General features: G+C 43.6%; 1 protein-coding gene across 5 annotated transcripts in view; it reads right to left on the bottom strand.

Annotated features, from left to right (window-relative positions):
- Positions 1 to 16,514, bottom strand: part of PCNX1 (pecanex 1) — a 108,891-nt gene that overhangs the window by 36,228 nt on the left and 56,149 nt on the right. For 3 of the 5 annotated variants that reach the window (XM_044272352.1, XM_044272351.1, XM_044272349.1), the window contains 9 exons: positions 16,272 to 16,365; positions 14,602 to 14,659; positions 9,660 to 9,877; positions 8,048 to 8,201; positions 6,712 to 6,744; positions 6,290 to 6,461; positions 4,656 to 4,766; positions 3,323 to 3,414; positions 1,472 to 1,581 (listed from right to left, as the gene is read on the bottom strand). In XM_044272352.1, the coding sequence (XP_044128287.1) occupies positions 1,472 to 1,581; positions 3,323 to 3,414; positions 4,656 to 4,766; positions 6,290 to 6,461; positions 6,712 to 6,744; positions 8,048 to 8,201; positions 9,660 to 9,877; positions 14,602 to 14,659; positions 16,272 to 16,365 (1,042 nt within the window). The remainder of the gene's footprint in view (positions 1 to 1,471; positions 1,582 to 3,322; positions 3,415 to 4,655; positions 4,767 to 6,289; positions 6,462 to 6,711; positions 6,745 to 8,047; positions 8,202 to 9,659; positions 9,878 to 14,601; positions 14,660 to 16,271; positions 16,366 to 16,514) is intronic. The other 2 variants (XM_044272354.1, XM_044272350.1) reach the window with 1 other exon arrangement.

The raw sequence follows: 16,514 nt of genomic DNA on the forward strand, positions 1-16,514 counted from the left end.
ACTCCTTCCTGACCTCTAGAAAACTCTCCCATAGAAGTCAATGGGGTCAGCTCCAGACCACTGTCTATATGGCCCATGATGACTACTGTAAAGCATATTTTTAAATGCTGTTAAGAAAAGTTCAGACAAGATGGCCGCCCCCATAATCATGGTCAAGAATTTGAATATAAAAAAAAAAAAAATGAATCAGAAAGTAAAAATTAAAAACCAAAATATAAATATATATTATATATATAATGGGTGTCATTTAACAAACTGGTGTAAAGTAAAACCGGCTTAGTTGTCAATGGCAACCAATCAGATTCTACTTTTCATCATGGACAGCTTCTTTGGAAAATGAAAAAGGTGGAATCTGATTGGTTGCTATGGGCAACTAAGCCAGTTCTACTTTACACCAGTTTGATAACTTACCCCCAATGTGTTTTAACTGGCAGAAAAAAAAAATAGGTGACACATGCCTTTCAAATTAGCATACGAACGCATCTTGGGTCCGTGTCTGATCCATTCTATTTGCAGATCACACGGTTACCCATTCATTTCTATGGGGCCGCAAAAAAATGCAACACAGCACATGGATGCACAGTGGCTCAGTGGTTAGCACTGGTACCTTGCAGCGCTGGGGTCCTAGGTTCAAATCCACCCAAAGACAACATCTTCTTGGAGTTTGTATGTTCTCCCCATGTTTTTATGGGTTTCCTCCCTGAATCCAACAACGCAAGTGTGAAAGTACCCTTACCTTGGCCTAAATGTGCCTCTGTGTGCTAATAGTTTGTTGCATTTTTGGAGTAAAAGTAAGCCAGCTTATAGGTGGTGTAAACTTAGACTAGACCGTTACTGCCACTGACAATTCTGGTACAGACCGTCTAGTCTTAGACTACTTACCCATTAGCAACAGCCTGCTGGACCGTGCTGCCGCTAGTGCACGCAAGCCGCCGGAATTCCGCTCCGGCACCATTTGCTATAATAGGGGGCAAGCCGGAGGTCCGGAGGCAGCACGGCAAACATGCCGAGAGGCGGCCGGAATAAAACTACGACATGTAGGGTTAGTAATCGCCATTCTAATATACCTGCTGTCTCCCACAGAACTGGAACTTAGACAAAATCTTGGCACAAGAACAGAAATCTGGCATACATCTCAGTAGGATTTACAATATGCCAAATTTATATGGCTCTGTACGACTGAATCGTGAATCTGTAATATTAAGACTGGGATTTGTATCTTAGACAGTACTAATAAATCTGTCCCACTGTGTGCAAGATACCATAAAGGGGGATTCCCTGAGGATCTGTACTTACAAAATTCAAATCAGATTACAGAACAGGCAAAGGGAGGTTTTGCGTGTGCGAACGTATCCAGTCACAGGTAAATAATGCCTCCAACAGCCCTATAAGCTTCTCTCATAGTACAGTCACAGACCGGGAAGTCATTTGTCTTCTGATTAGTATGCGCTGGAAATGATCATTGACTCACATGAGGACAGAGGGGTCGCTGCTCTGTCTGCTGAGATGGTAAGAAACCGCCACTAGCACACCACAAAAAATGGAGAACAACACAGGAACATGCGGGGCATCCCAGGGATCCTGAAGAACAACAGAAGGCAACAGTGAGATTTCAAGTCCTCTCTGTACTAGTGATTTTAGCCATCCTAACTGCATACAAAAACCGCCTAAGGGTCCATTCATTTACACGTCCGTGTGTGTTTTGCGGATCCATGCATCTGCAAAACACGGACACCAGCAATGTGCGTTCCGCATTTTGCAGACCGCACATTGCCGACACTTAATAGAAAATGCCTATTATTGTCTGCAGATGCGGAAAAGAATAGGACATGTTCCTTTTTTTTTTTTCGGGATCGGCATTGCGGACCTGGAAGTGCGGGTCCGCATTTCCGGATTTGGGCCGCACATCGTGGAACGGAATTGCGGACGTGTGAATGGAGCCTAAAGGGTCCATTCACATGCCTGTAAGTGTTTTGTGGATCCGCAAAACACGGACACCGGCAATGGTGATGCGCAATTTGCGGACCGCACATCACCGACACTATAATAGAAAATGCCTTTTCTGGTCCGCAATTGCAGACAAGAATAGGACATGTTCTATTTTTTCGGGAACGGAATTGCGGATCTGCATCCCTTCCAGCCCCATTGAAAGTGAAGGGATCCGCACCTGTTCCGCAAATTGCGGAACAGATGCGGACCCAAATTACAGACGTTTTGGGGTCCAACAGTTCTAGACAATGACTGGCATCTTGAAAAATATGCAAGTATGAGCACAATATAGAGGCTGAGAGACATCATAAAAATATACAAAAATATACAATAAATTAAGAAAAAATATAAATAAAAATATACAATAAAGAAAAAATTAACAAATAAAAGAAAAAAATTAAAATAAAAGAAAAAATATACAAAAAAATAATAAATAAATATATATATATCTATCAAATAAAAGCCAATGCAGGAAGTTACCGTAAGTGAAATGTTACATTGAGACAGACAAGGTGTAGAAATCTGAGGCAGATCAGCTATGTAATATTTATAATTTGGTGTACGAAAGGATCACTTAACAGCTGAGGCAAGAAACCAGGTCTAACAGGAGGGCAACAAGAGGGCAGCAATTCCACCAACGGCTATAGTACCAGAAAATATTTTAATAGTAATTTTTTTCCTCAGCAACGCTATTGTACTTAGATTTTTTCCTAACACCGGCTGCACGTACTGCAATCGCTGATAGATAAGGAGCTTCACTAAGTCACTAAGTAAGCGAAGTATACACACTTCAGCAGCCGCAGAATATGTTTTAAGGGCATGTTCACATCTTACTAGTTATTTCGAAGGGCCAAGTAAAAACGCTGAATGGTCTAATATAATGGCCGATTACAGGACTCTATAATCGACAATCCATATGTAATGTGACTATAACGCTGGGTTCACACCTGAGCGTTTCTCAAACGCGTGTTTTACGCGCGTTTTTGTCACACGTTTTTATGCGCGTTTTTTGTAATAGTAAACGCGCGTTTGACGCGCGTTTGTGTCATTGACTGCAGTGTCCTATGGCCACAAACGCGCGTCAAAACGCCCCAAAGAAGCTCAAGTACTTGTTTGAGCGTCGGGCGTTTTACAGCGCGTTCGTACGCGCTGTAAAACGCCCAGGTGTGAACCATTCCCATAGGGAAGCATTGGTTTTCATGTCTTGAGCGTTTTACAGCGCGTTTGAACGCGCTGTAAAACGCTCAGGTGTGAACCCAGCGTAAGACTCATCAATAGCCATCCCTATGCGATAAAAGACACTGCCATACCTAATGGCTGTCCAATGACTTACCTTAAGAGCACCATAACATAGTCCATAGAGTAAAGCTACTGCCACAATGCTACGAATAAAGCTGTAAAGTGCTGCAAGCAGGCTGGTGGTAGCTGGAAAATAAAATACAGAATAAGTGGGATCATTCCATAAGACAAGGTTTCTGCTTTGCTGCAAGGAATAATAACGTAGTCAGAATGCCTAAAAAGGGTTATCTGGCCCTATATAGAATCAAAAAAGAAGAGTTTTGCTTCTTTTTTTTTGCCCCAGGATGTGTGTTGAGGAAAAAAAAAAAATAAGACATACATTGAAATCTCAGCCATGTCCATAGAAAATCATCTGTACTGATGGTATATTCATTGGCAATTAAGCAACAATGAAGTAAAGGGTAAAACTACAGGGCAAATTTTGGAGCATGTCTGACCCGTGTGGAAAGAGGTTTCCCACTGAGAGCTGCGAGGACCAATAGTATTAGATTTACCGGCAAAAATTATAGCTAGATCAATATTCAGACTGTTACGTCTATGGTCAACTTTATTTAAAGTTATTGGTCGGTGTCCAGACTACTTGGACCACCATAATAAACACAAGAATGGGGTCTCCGAGTCCCTTGTGTGAATGGTATTGCATGACCACTGCATCATTCACTATGGGACAGACAGAAAAGGCAGCGCTCCCACCATAATGAAGCAGGGGTCACACAAGCGTACTACTGCACTATCCAGGCAGAGGACTCCAGGACCTGAGTCTTGTGATCAGTTGAGGGTCCAGTGGTCAGCCCCCCATCAATTATACATTTATCCTACACCAGGGATGGCCAACCTGTGGCTCTCCAGCTATTGTGAAACTACAACTCCCACCATGCCTTGCTGTAGGCTGATAGCTGTAGGCAGTGTGGGCATGCTGGGAGTTGTAGTTTTGCAACAGCTGGAGAGCCACAGGTTGGCCATCCCTGACCTACACTGTGGCCCAACTGTCCCTGTAATATCACTGGTAATCACGTTCTAATATACTTTCTGCATTTTTTTTTGCAGACACTTCATGGGGATCATCAGTATTCAGGTCTAGTGGCCAATACAGTTACCAGAGCCGTAGACGTACCTGCATGCCCATCACCTGACCAGGACAGTAAACTAAGAAAGTTCCTACAATATAACATTTCTTCGCACCAAGGATAACATTCATGTGCTGCAGAACCTGGTATTTTTATATACTGAAGTAACTTCAAACCACATCCTAAATTAAAAGGCAAGTGACAATCTGATTCATATTGCTGTACTTAACACTGGAGAGCCGTGAAGCCTGCGATAACATAACACTAAGGTTAGTAATGGTCACAGGAGGCAGTGCTTACCATTTCCACCAAATACATGTATATCCACTTGTTCACATAGGTACATAACAAATGTGTTCACCTGAGGCAGAAGACCAATAAAAAACACGACTGGGAAACAGAGCGTGAACACTGGGGAGGAAAGAAGAGACCAACAAGTATGAATAAAGTGCCAACGCCTATGACACCCCCATTCTGAGGGACAGGATCACACAGCAGAGCTTCAGCAAATAAGAGGCATTGGATCAGATTTAAAGGGGTTGGTCACTGCTTTACAAGTGATGGCCTGTCCTCAGGATAGCCCACGGTGAGGGTCCAGCAGATACCTGCCCATCAGCTGTTCTGCAGAGGTGCCAGAACTACACATTGGACAGAATGGGTTACCGCAGCACTGCTCCGATTAAGGGCTCATTCAGACGACCGTAATTCATTTCAATGGGGCCGCCCTGTCGCCTTCTTTCTACAGTCTTCTCCACAGACTGCACAATGATCCAGTCCTACACATGGAGGGGCACGTAACAAGACATGTAGATAAGCAGCCTCCAATGTGTACGGAATGGGAAACTAGCTCACAAACAGTGCTTTTCAGTGGAGGCTGCTAATACACTTCTCTCGTGCCCCCCTGCATCAGCGGCCATGTTTAGGACCAGGTCAGGGCTTTACCAAGGAGGACACTGGCATTGATCTTATAAGAGCAATACGTTATTAAGGGCCTCATGCTGTTCACAGCACATTTGTGAAAGTGGCCAGCCCCTTAAGAGGGTTTGTGCCATGTTGTCCTCTATCCCAGCAGTCGGACCCCCAGCAATCAGTTAGTTATCCCCAATTCTGCTGATAAGGGGTAACTTGAAAACTTGGCACAACCCCTTAAACTTTCATTTACAGATAATCGAAAATTATTAATCAGTCTTTTTCTTTGCAAGCATCTCAGCTTTAACCAATCACAGTGAGGCTATTTGCGGTACCAAGTCCAAGCAAAGAGGAAGTGAACGAGTCAGGACAGGAAGTTAGATACAAGCAGTGACATCACAAAAAGTGAAAACCACCCACAATATTCATTTATAGGTCAATCCTAAACTATTAGAAAAAAAAAAATATTCTGACAAAAAGTCCCTTTAAATGTTAATGGCCTCATCTGAATATAGGTCATCAATATCTGATCAGTTGAGGTCTGACTCCCAACATCCCCACCGATCAGCTGCTGCAAACCTGAAAAAAACCTGCATGTGTGGATATACCTGAAATTTCATATACACTTATGTGCTCATGCACACGACTGTGTGCCGGCCGGGCAAACAGCAGGTCCGCAATACACGGGCTCCTGCCATGTGCAGCCTGCATCACTTGAATGGGTCTGCAATCCGGAAGGTCCAGTGCAGAACAGAGGAACGGAAACCCCACGGAAGCACTTGTGGGTTTTTGCTCCGTGCCTCCGCACCGCAAAAACAGGTTCTGGATCAGTCTGCAGGATTTGCGCAGATGTTGCCCGTGCATTGGCCATGTGCATGAGTCCATGTTCACAGCTTGCGGCCAATACATGTTTTAGATTATAAAGAAAACAAGAGAAAAAAAAAACAAGAAAAAAACAAAAAAACATACCTGCGCTGTGTGAACAGGATCTAATGCCTTAAACAAGTAGCAGAAGGCACACTTACCAATGACTAAGTCCCTTGCTGAGATGAGGAGCACAGGATTGGTGAAGGCCATTCCATACAGTTTGTATTTGGTGGCAGACAGGTTTTTGCTTCCATAGTCCAGTAACCAAATAAGGCCACAACAGGCACAGAAGTAAACAGGCCTACTATAGGCTATGATACGGTTATGGCCCTGAAATAAATTGTTGCACATGCTGATTGTAAGAAAAACACAATCCTTTCATTTGTCACACAATAGATAAGCGCGGAAACGTGTAAGGAGTGACTACGTCTGAAACCTGGGGCCCACAGCAATCAATCACAGCACTATTTCAATCCGCTCTTGCAAAATTAATATCCTTCGTAGAGTTATGTTTAGCTATTAGAACTTTATTACAGAATTGTGCCTTAAAACTTCTATTCTGTAAGATGCACATACTTACATGTCTAGGGGAAGAAGAATCAGGTTGCACACTCTGGAAAAAAAAATAATTTATTTTTTTCAACAGGACAAAAAGCAACCTTTATAACTCCATATGACTCCTTGACTGTCAGCCATCGCAGATACTACCTACAGTGTAGTAGAGTGAAAACCATACCGCTCATGGAAAACTGGGGATAAGCGTCTGATTGGTGGGGTTCTGCCAGTCACAAAAACAGGGGGCAGTGTTCCCCCATTTGAAAGGAGCAGCAGACACATATGCACGTCGTCCACTCCACTTAGCTCTATGTACCAGTGTTCGGCTATCTCTGGCAGCCCCACAGAGATTAATTTTAATCAAATGGGGGAACACAGGGCCCATTCTTGTGACTGATCTCGCTTCAGCGGTCAGACCCTCGCCAGTCAGACACTTATCCCCCCTATCAATAGGATAATCAGGATAAATTGTTGAAATGGGACAACCCCTTCAAAAGCGTTTTCCAGGAATTTAATACTGATGACCTATTCTCAGGACAGGTCATCAATATCAGATCAGTGGGGGTTCAACTATCAGCACCCCGACAATCAGCTGCCTGTAGAGGAAGTGGCGCTCATGTGAGCACTGCAATCTTTTCAGCACATTGTACACAGAGCAGTGGCTGTACTGTGTATTGCATTTTTGACACAAGAACAGGACAAATCTGCAATACCCAGCATGGCCGGTACACACATATGGTGTGCTGAGTGCAAGGAAAACCATAAATAATGAAGAGGCTGAGTGCAGCAGTCTCTTTAAATAGGTGATCAGTTGGGGTGTTGAGAGCCGGACCATCACCAATGTAATATTGATGAGTTATTCGAAGGATAGAAAAGTTATCTACAGCATGAACAGCATGCATTTTGGGTTACACTGGGCAGACCTGAACAATGCCACAAATGCAGCCCCTTAGTTAAAGCCTGCCGAGCGGCACACAGGCAAAGACCTACCGTACGTATAACCATAACCAGACTCGTTAACTTTTGCATTCTTAATTGCATTTTTAGTTTGTATTCTTAGGCTACATGCACACGATCGTTGTTTTGATCGGCATCCGAACCGCAGTTTTTGCGGACCCACTCACTTCAATGGGGCCGCAAAAGATGCGGACAGCACTCTGTGTGCTGTCCGCATCCGTTGCTACGTTCCGTGGTCCGCAAAAAAAAATAACCTGTCCTATTCTTGTTCGCTTTGCGGACAAGAATAGGCAGTTATATTAATGGCTGTCCGTGCTGCAAAACACACAACAGTCGTGTGCATGAGGCCATAACGCAGAACAATCCTAAAAAAAAAAAGAAAAGAAAAAAAAGACAAGGCTCACCTTAAGGAGGGAGTACTGACAGCTGGCAATAACAAGACAAAACTGGAAGACCCAGATATCTTTGAAGAAGCCTTCTGTGAGAAGAATGGAGCCCAAAAAGGCAACGAGAATTGCAAGGATGATGGACAGGACGTTTTCTAGGATCTCTCGATTCCTGGAAGGGTAACGTGGAACATAAATGTCTGCCCAGATCATTACTTCTAAAGCAGTATGGCAAGATAAGAAGCTGTAAATTGTACTCAACAGGGAGAAATAATTACCTGCACATACAGGAGATTAAAAGGGATTGTCCATGCAGGACAATCCAAGTGCATGTCGTATATTAGTTCAGTCTGCTGTTTATTAGCTAGGGCAGAGATCCACTGTAAAGAGCGGCTGCAGTTCTGGCATCACCATGTATACCATGATCATCTGTTACTTCAATAGGAGAAATGCTACAGTACTAAAAGGGGTTGTCCACGTTCAAAGCTGAACCCGGATATAGATGCTCCACTCATACAAATGAGTGAAGGGAAGCTTGAGTATTTCTTGCTTCGATGCTGCCCCTTGCATAGCCCAGGACAAAGGCTATTTCTTCACTACCGGTAACGTACCGTGCTTCACATGGGTAGGCTAGGCAGAGACTTCCTCCTAGCAGTGAGCCCAGTGATGTCACTGGCACAAATGGGTGGTCTTTACTGCTGCCTTAGGCTGTTTTACAGGCTAGGGCAGTGCTAAAGGCCGCCCATTAGTACCGTGACGTCACCTGGCTCGCCTCTGCGCTATGTGATGCACAGCAAGGGGGAGCAAAAAATGCTCCGATGCTCCACTCATACAGACTAAATGAGTGTAGGGGAGCTTATGTCCGAGTTCAGCTCTGAACCCGGACAACCCCCTTAAAGGCATTTTCCAGGCTAATGAACTATTTTAGGCCATTAATATCAGATTGGTGGGGATGCCAGGTGTCGGACCCCCACCTATCTGATATTGATGGCCTATGCTTAAGAAAACTACTTTAAGCTGTTGGCACTACCACTGGAAATTGAGCTGGATGGTTACTGCAGCTCTGCACCCATTCACTTGAATGGGAGCCTCTGGCTCCATACACTATATAGTTTCCAGCAGAGCAGCAGTCTGAGAAAACTGATAAGTGTGATGTGGTGTGAAAGCCCTTACCAGTCTGAAACTGGTGACCTATCCTGAGAAAAAGGTCATCAATATCTGTAGCCCGGAGAACTCCTTTAAGATCTGAGTAACTCAGTAAAAACACTTTGACTACTTTGGCCTTAACTCGCCTATGCAAAAAAAAAAAAAAAAACACACACACACACCCCACACTATAAACTCAAGTAATATGATTGATATATAGATATATAAAAATAATATTGTGCATTCTTTTCACATACAACATCAACCACGCAACTGTTCAAATTCCCTCTCTCATAGGTTTCCACTACAAATTACGGGCCGATGCCAGTTTACATCAGGGGGTATGCTGCAAATTATCGCTCATTGTGCGATTGTTGCACGCATTTACAATGGAGGACTATTCTGGCGAACACCGCACGGTGTAAATAGGCCTTCAAAAAGGTCAAAAGAGAGATAACATCACATGCAACGCTTCTGCCTTTACCTGTCAAACAAGGCCAAGAGTGTCAACCTGTCAAAGTTGATGCCAACCCAGAGCTTGGGCAGAATCCAGAAGCGGTAGTAGTGTTTCACTTTGTGGGATGCCTGCTCCTGGGGCTGCATCTGGTCCTGCAAGTCGGGGCTTAGGTCAATATCTGGCTGCTCCAGCAAGTCTGTGTCTATGGTCAGCAGCCGGTTTAATCGAATCTGAGGGAGAGAGAGCTACCAGAGAGTTAGACACCTTATGCTCCAACTAAACCCAACTTTCATTAAAGAATAGACACGTAGGATATGAATATCTAGACCTGCACCTAACATGGCATGATCGTTCTGATGTAACCTTAAAGGAAATGTGTCGCCCAAAAAATGTTTTCTACCAGTTAAAACCAGATAGCGGCACATCATCTTTCCAATCTGTGTATATTTTCGGATTGCAGATTTCTTTATTCTGTTTCCTTAACATGATTATGGGGACGGCCATCTTGCCTGAGCTGTTCTTAACAGCATCTAGAAAGCGTTAAGAAAATTGTGGGGACCTCACTGACTTCTATGGGAGTGTTCTATAGGCATGATGTGTGCAGAGACATAGATAAGCGCTGACAATCACCTATTGTGAATGGTGGATCTGGTCAAATCTGTACACGGCGGTGATATCATTACAGGCAGGATTAGAATTACACATATGCAGATAACTGCAGAAAAATCATATGTGCAGACCACGTAGTGGCGCCAATTAGGCTTTGTGGTCAATGCAAAAACTGCAGGATTTTGGTATCTTGAGAGGATAAATATCCCTGCCTTATCTATGGAGGATAGCTCACTTCTTGAGGAAGACATAACTCTGGAAGAGCTGGAAATGGCACTGAAGTCCATGCCCAATGAAAAAGCACCTGGTGGGGATGGTCTTCCTGGGGAATTCTATAAAAAACATGGGGAGATATTACTTCCACATCTATTAATGGTCTTTAAAGATGCATACCGCGAAGGTAAATTGCCTTGTTCCATGAGAGAGGCTATAGTTGTAGTATTACCTAAGCCAGGAAAAGACCCCTCACTCGTGGACTCATATAGACCCATCTCACTCCTAACTGTAGATGTGAAAATTCTGGCCAAAGTCTTGGCTAATCGATTATGTAGGGTTATTCAATCTATTATTCATGATGAGGAGTCTGGGTTCATGCCTGGAAAATCCACGGCGTTAAATCTTAGGCGCTTATTCCTAAACCTGCAATTGGAAGGGAGGAAAGGTCAGGATAGTGGAGCTGCGGTGATCTCACTTGATGCTGCCAAAGCTTTTGACAGCATCGAGTGGGAGTATTTGTGGGCGGTCATGACTAGGATGGGCTTTGGAACAGGTTTTCTAAAATGGGTTAAGCTTTTATACTGCGAGCCCAGAGCTAGAATCAGAGTAAATGGTCAATTATCACCCACAGTTGCATTGGAAAGGGGGTCGAGACAAGGCTGTCCGTTGTCTCCCTTGCTATTTGCAATAGCAATCGAACCATTGGCATGTCTTTTACGATCTACTCCATTGATGAGAGGGCTAGGGAGGGGCTCTAGCGAGGAACGCGTATCTTTATACGCAGATGATATGCTAATCTATGTAGATAATCTAGTGGATTCCATAGATTCTACGATCTCTATAATATCGCAGTTTGGTGACCAGTCTGGACTTCGTATAAACTGGGATAAATCAGTAATTCTCCCGGTATCCTCTCGAATGCATACCACTCATGTTGCTTTTTCTGAACTCAAAGTGGTGCAATCATTTAAATATCTTGGAGTAACTGTATCAATGAACCCAACAGATTATATTCCCAATAATTTACTACCCTTGTTAGGGAAATTTAGGAGCAAGGTGGCTGTCTGGCATAAACTGCCTCTTTCTATGATCGGAAGAGGCAATTTGCTTAAAATGATATTCATGCCTCAGCTGCTTTACATCTTACATAATTCCCCCATATGGATCCCAGTGCATTACTTCCATAAAATACAACAGTTGTTCCGGTTTTTTATTTGGAAAAATAATAGAGGAAGAATAAGATACGAAATCCTGCAAAGGAATAAAGAAGCTGGTGGTCTGGCTTTACCCAACCCTATGCTTTACTTTTTATCAGCCCAACTCCAGCATTTTAAAGGGTGGGGGGTAATAGATGACATGGGAGGGAAGAGTGGTCGGTTGGTCAGGTGGGCTGCGAATAGGTCTCCCCCGCTGACAGCTATTGAAGGAGTAATAAGCGAAGAATTGGGAAATATCCCGACCTTGCTACTTATGAGAAAAGTATGGAATAAGGTAAAGAGTATTTTAGGGATAATAGGGTTAATGAACATCTCGCCTCTATGGCATAACCCTGCACTTCAGGAACTGACTAGCCTGACTGTATTCTCCCAGTGGAATAATAAAGGGGTGTGGAATCTGAGCCATATTTATTCTAATGGAATCTTAAAACAATATCAACAATTGTGCTCTGAATTTGGGTTGCCCTCCTCGCAGTTTTATCGATATTTGCAACTTAGGCATGCTTTACAAGCTCAGTCTAAGATAGCCCCGGTAACATTTATATCAAACCAGACATTAAATGTAGTGATTGCGCCTGGATCAGTGAGGGGAGCAATCTCCATGGTGTATCAGGCCCTATTAGAGGATTTCCTTAAGGGATATCCGTTAACGAGTAGACGTCAGTGGGAAAGAGATCTAGGTGAACTCACGGATGAGCAGTGGACAGAAGTGGTGGAACTTACCCCTACTCTATCCCTTAGTGAGGCGGCGCGTTTATCACATCTGTATTTAATACATAGGGTGTACAAGACCCCAGTATTTTTGCATAAAATAGGCTAGAGAGATAGCCCGGCCTGTCCGAAGTGTGGAAGTATGAAGGCTGATCTATTGCACATGCTGTGGACATGCTCATCACTGACGTCTTATTGGAAAGCAGTACTACACCTGGTGAACAAGGTGTACAGTGCTAATCTTAGTAAAGTTAGATCCCAAACTGTGTGTATTAGGCTTGGTACCGGATAATAATTTACAATCTGTTGTAACTACTGGTATAGGAAGAATGCTATATCAAGCTAGGAAAACATTGGCAGCAAAGTGGATCCAATCCATACCTCCTGACATATCAGAATATATTGCTAGATTAAATATAGTAATTCGCTTAGAAAGAGGAGTATATCAGAAAAGGAAATGTCTATCCAAATTTGAAGCAATCTGGGGCAGCTGGATCGATAATTCTGGGTGTTGCAGCTCCTGGTTGGCGCTTACAAGGAGTTTTTCTATATAATGTAAATGCAGCGAGGATGGAGGATACATAGGATATTGGGTGGTAGCAGGTGTGTGGTGCATATACAGATGCTTGTTGGTGAATGGGTTACCTGACGTTTAAGTGAGGCTGTATAGGAAGATGGCTGCTGGATTGTGATGTCTTATGGAATATCGGGGGTTGGAACTTGATGGTGGAAGATGGTTTACTGAGGGGTATTGTGGTGCCGACACCCCGGGAATGTTGGAATAAAAGAGGTGACTATATATGTGCCCTGCCTTATTGGGAATGGGAGGGGGGTGGGTTATGGGTCTTTTTGTTCATGGAAAATATTAGTATTCGCGCTAGATATGTTTTGATACCTGTGTTTGACGATTTATGTCATGTCTTTCGTGGATATGCGTAATATAATGTATATGGTATATATTATATGCGATAGATACTGTATAGGTCTGCGACCTGAAAGAACTGTCATGTTGATGTGATAGAACATGTCTAAAAAAAATGTTAATAAAGAAACATCTGATTTAAAAAAAAAACTGCAGGATTTTGTGTTTTTTGTTTAAATATAGATACTGACATGGAAAATAAAAAATATCACCCCAATTTTTTTTTTATACGCTAAACATAAAACACGAGTTTTAAACGATAGATCATTGTCTGATGACACCTTCCCTTTAAAGGGTTTCTGTCACCAGATTTAACCCTATTAAGCTAGCTCACATTATCTATGCCCCAGTTATGCCAGAAATCTAACTTTTATAATATGCTAATTAGCCTATAGGAGAAGGTGGGGGGGGGGGGGGGGGGCTGTTCCTGCTCCTAGAGGCTCCGTTCTCCCACCTTTGTCGCCTCCCCCCCCCCAAGTCCTGATTGACAGGGCCACCGCGCTCGCATCTGTCTGCCAGCCCTGTGCTCTTGTGAAATCTCGCGCCGTTCAGCATTCCGCGCAGGCTGCCAGCTTCCTCACCGCGCTTGGGCCGGATACTGAACGGCGCGAGATTTCACCAGAACACAAAGCTGGCAGACGGGTGCGAGCGCGGTGGCCCTGTTAATCAGGACTTGGTGGGAGACGACAATGGTGGGAGAACAGAGCCTCTAGGAGCAGGAACTACCCCCCCCTGCTCCTAGAGGCCAATTAGCATATTATAAAAAGTTAGATTTCTGGCCTAACGGGGGCATAGATAAAAGTAGGAATAGGACAGTTAGGTTTAGCTGACATTAGCACATCGCTAATGTCAGCTAGCTTAATAGGGTTAAATCTGGTGACAGAATCCCTTTAAGCAGCCGGTCGGTTAGATATTTCCTTACGAAGTCTAGTTTACTGCACAATATAAAGCTTTGGTGGGGGAACTGTACTCCCATTCAGCAGTGCACACCGCTATATAAGAGTACCATAACACATAAATAATGAAGGCGCTTCTTGTTCCATTTCGGGCTCACAGCTAACAATGTTTGCAATCATAAATCATCTGTTTGGCTCCACAGATTGTCAGTCTCACCCATTAAACAGGAAGCCCAGAAAGTAATATACAGGGTGGAGGGGGAAAATAAATACCCTTTTAGAACTAAAAGCAAATGGCTTGTAATGTGCACAGGCAGCCGATCGGGCATTGTACAGATAATGACATGGCAACGGAGCATTCAGGATAGTAAAGCAGAAAGAACTGAAAATAATCTTACTAGATCATGTGGGTAGAATCGGACTGAGGTAGAACTTGATACATGGGAATCTGTGTCACTGTAAGAGAAAGTAACAGGCCGTTTAGAAGAGAATAATATTTTTTATTATAAACACAAGAAATATGAAAAGATTATTTAATGTGCCAATAGTGTTGTAATTCCAGCACAGAACGAGCATGCTGTGGATTTCAATATCTGCATTTCCGTGAGGAAATTTTCAGGTTCACGAGAATGGGGTAGTCGCTTGTATTACAGTGTAAATTGCTTTCCCCCCGGCAGCCAAACGCTTTCCCCATCTTCAAGTGAAGACAGAATACGCCACCAATTCATGATCAGTGAGGGCCCGACCTCTGGGACCACCACAGATCCTAAGAAAGGGGACACGGTGCCGATTTAGCACTTCACTGCTTTGCCCTGCAGCGCCATCTACCAGATGTGCATGAAACTGCAGCACCGCTCTACTTCAAATGAACGCTATATAAGCACTGCGGTCTCTTCAGTCTTCGGATCGGCAGAGGTGAGATCCCAGCGATATGCCATCGCGTTACAAGATGGAAATATCGCTTTAAAATGATCTGTGTGTCCGAGTTACATAATTGTTCTAGGTCACGTACAGATGTAGGGGACATGAAGAACTTTGCCCTTCTGCAATCAACCATACTGAGATAAAGCAGGGAGGAGCGAGGGATCTAGTTACCGGTGAGCGTGAGCTCCTGCCCTTGACTTAGTGAATGTATCCCGTATCATGCACCCAGGCTGGGAGAGGACTATACAGATACAGTCATACTTCACATCAACATTCCCTCAATAGACAGCATTAATCTACATAAAGATTGGAGTGGACACATTGGGTCACTACACAATCCGGCAGGCTTAAAAGAGCTGAAATCGCCCAGCTCTTCACCCTGTGGATTGCATTCTAAGGAATGCATGTAATCTTTACAGCAAAGACTAATGTAGGAAATGAGAACTGTATTATCTACTTCAAGGGGTTGTCTCACTTCAGAAAATGGCATTAATCATGTAGAGAAAATTACTACAAGCCACTTACTAATGCATTGTGATTGTCCATATTGCCTCCTTTGCTGGCTGGATTCATTTTTCAATCACATTATACACTGCTTGTTTCCATGGTTATGACCACCCTGCAATACACCAACGGTGGACATGCTTGCACACTGTAGGAAAAAGCTCCAGACTCCATGATTGCTAGGACAGGGATGGCACAGAATGGCACACATGTGCAGCAGCTCCTGTCCCGACCACCTGGTATTTGCGCTGCAGTGGTGGTCATAACCCCTGGAAATGAGCAGTGTATGATGCGACTGAAAAATGGAATCAAACAAAGGAGGCAATATGGACAACAACAATACATTAGTAAGTGACTGGTATTCACTTTGAGTACATGATAAATGCCATATGCTGAAGTGAGACAACCCCTTCAAAGCCCAATTAGCAGCGGTCCATATGCTGTGACTACTGCTAACAAAGTGCAGTACTACACCGTCTGGAAGGTTGTGCTTCCTCCAGAGCGCACGTCCCTGCGGCCCCTGGGGGAAATACTAGTGATAGGTCACCAATGTCTAAGATGAGGCAATTTAACGTTAAAATTGCAGTTTGCAGATTCAGTGATTAAACAGAACATTAGACAGAGACATTTTAACACCAACCAGAGGTTATTGGACGTTCTTCTCGCCGCTGGCTCAAAGTTCACCAGTGACATGTCACAGCCACCAGTTTCATAGAGGGATGGGGTGAATTTACCTGGAGGCGATGGAGAAAATGAGAGCACATAGGACCAGTTAAAATAATTTTGCACAAGTAAACATGGGATTTATGCTGCTATTGATAACATCTATTAATGCACTTTTCCCACTATATATTAACATTAAAAGATGCCCTCAGACACAAAG

This window comes from Bufo gargarizans, chromosome 11, assembly GCF_014858855.1.
Source record: "Bufo gargarizans isolate SCDJY-AF-19 chromosome 11, ASM1485885v1, whole genome shotgun sequence".
In the NCBI taxonomy this organism is placed as follows: domain Eukaryota; kingdom Metazoa; phylum Chordata; class Amphibia; order Anura; family Bufonidae; genus Bufo; species Bufo gargarizans.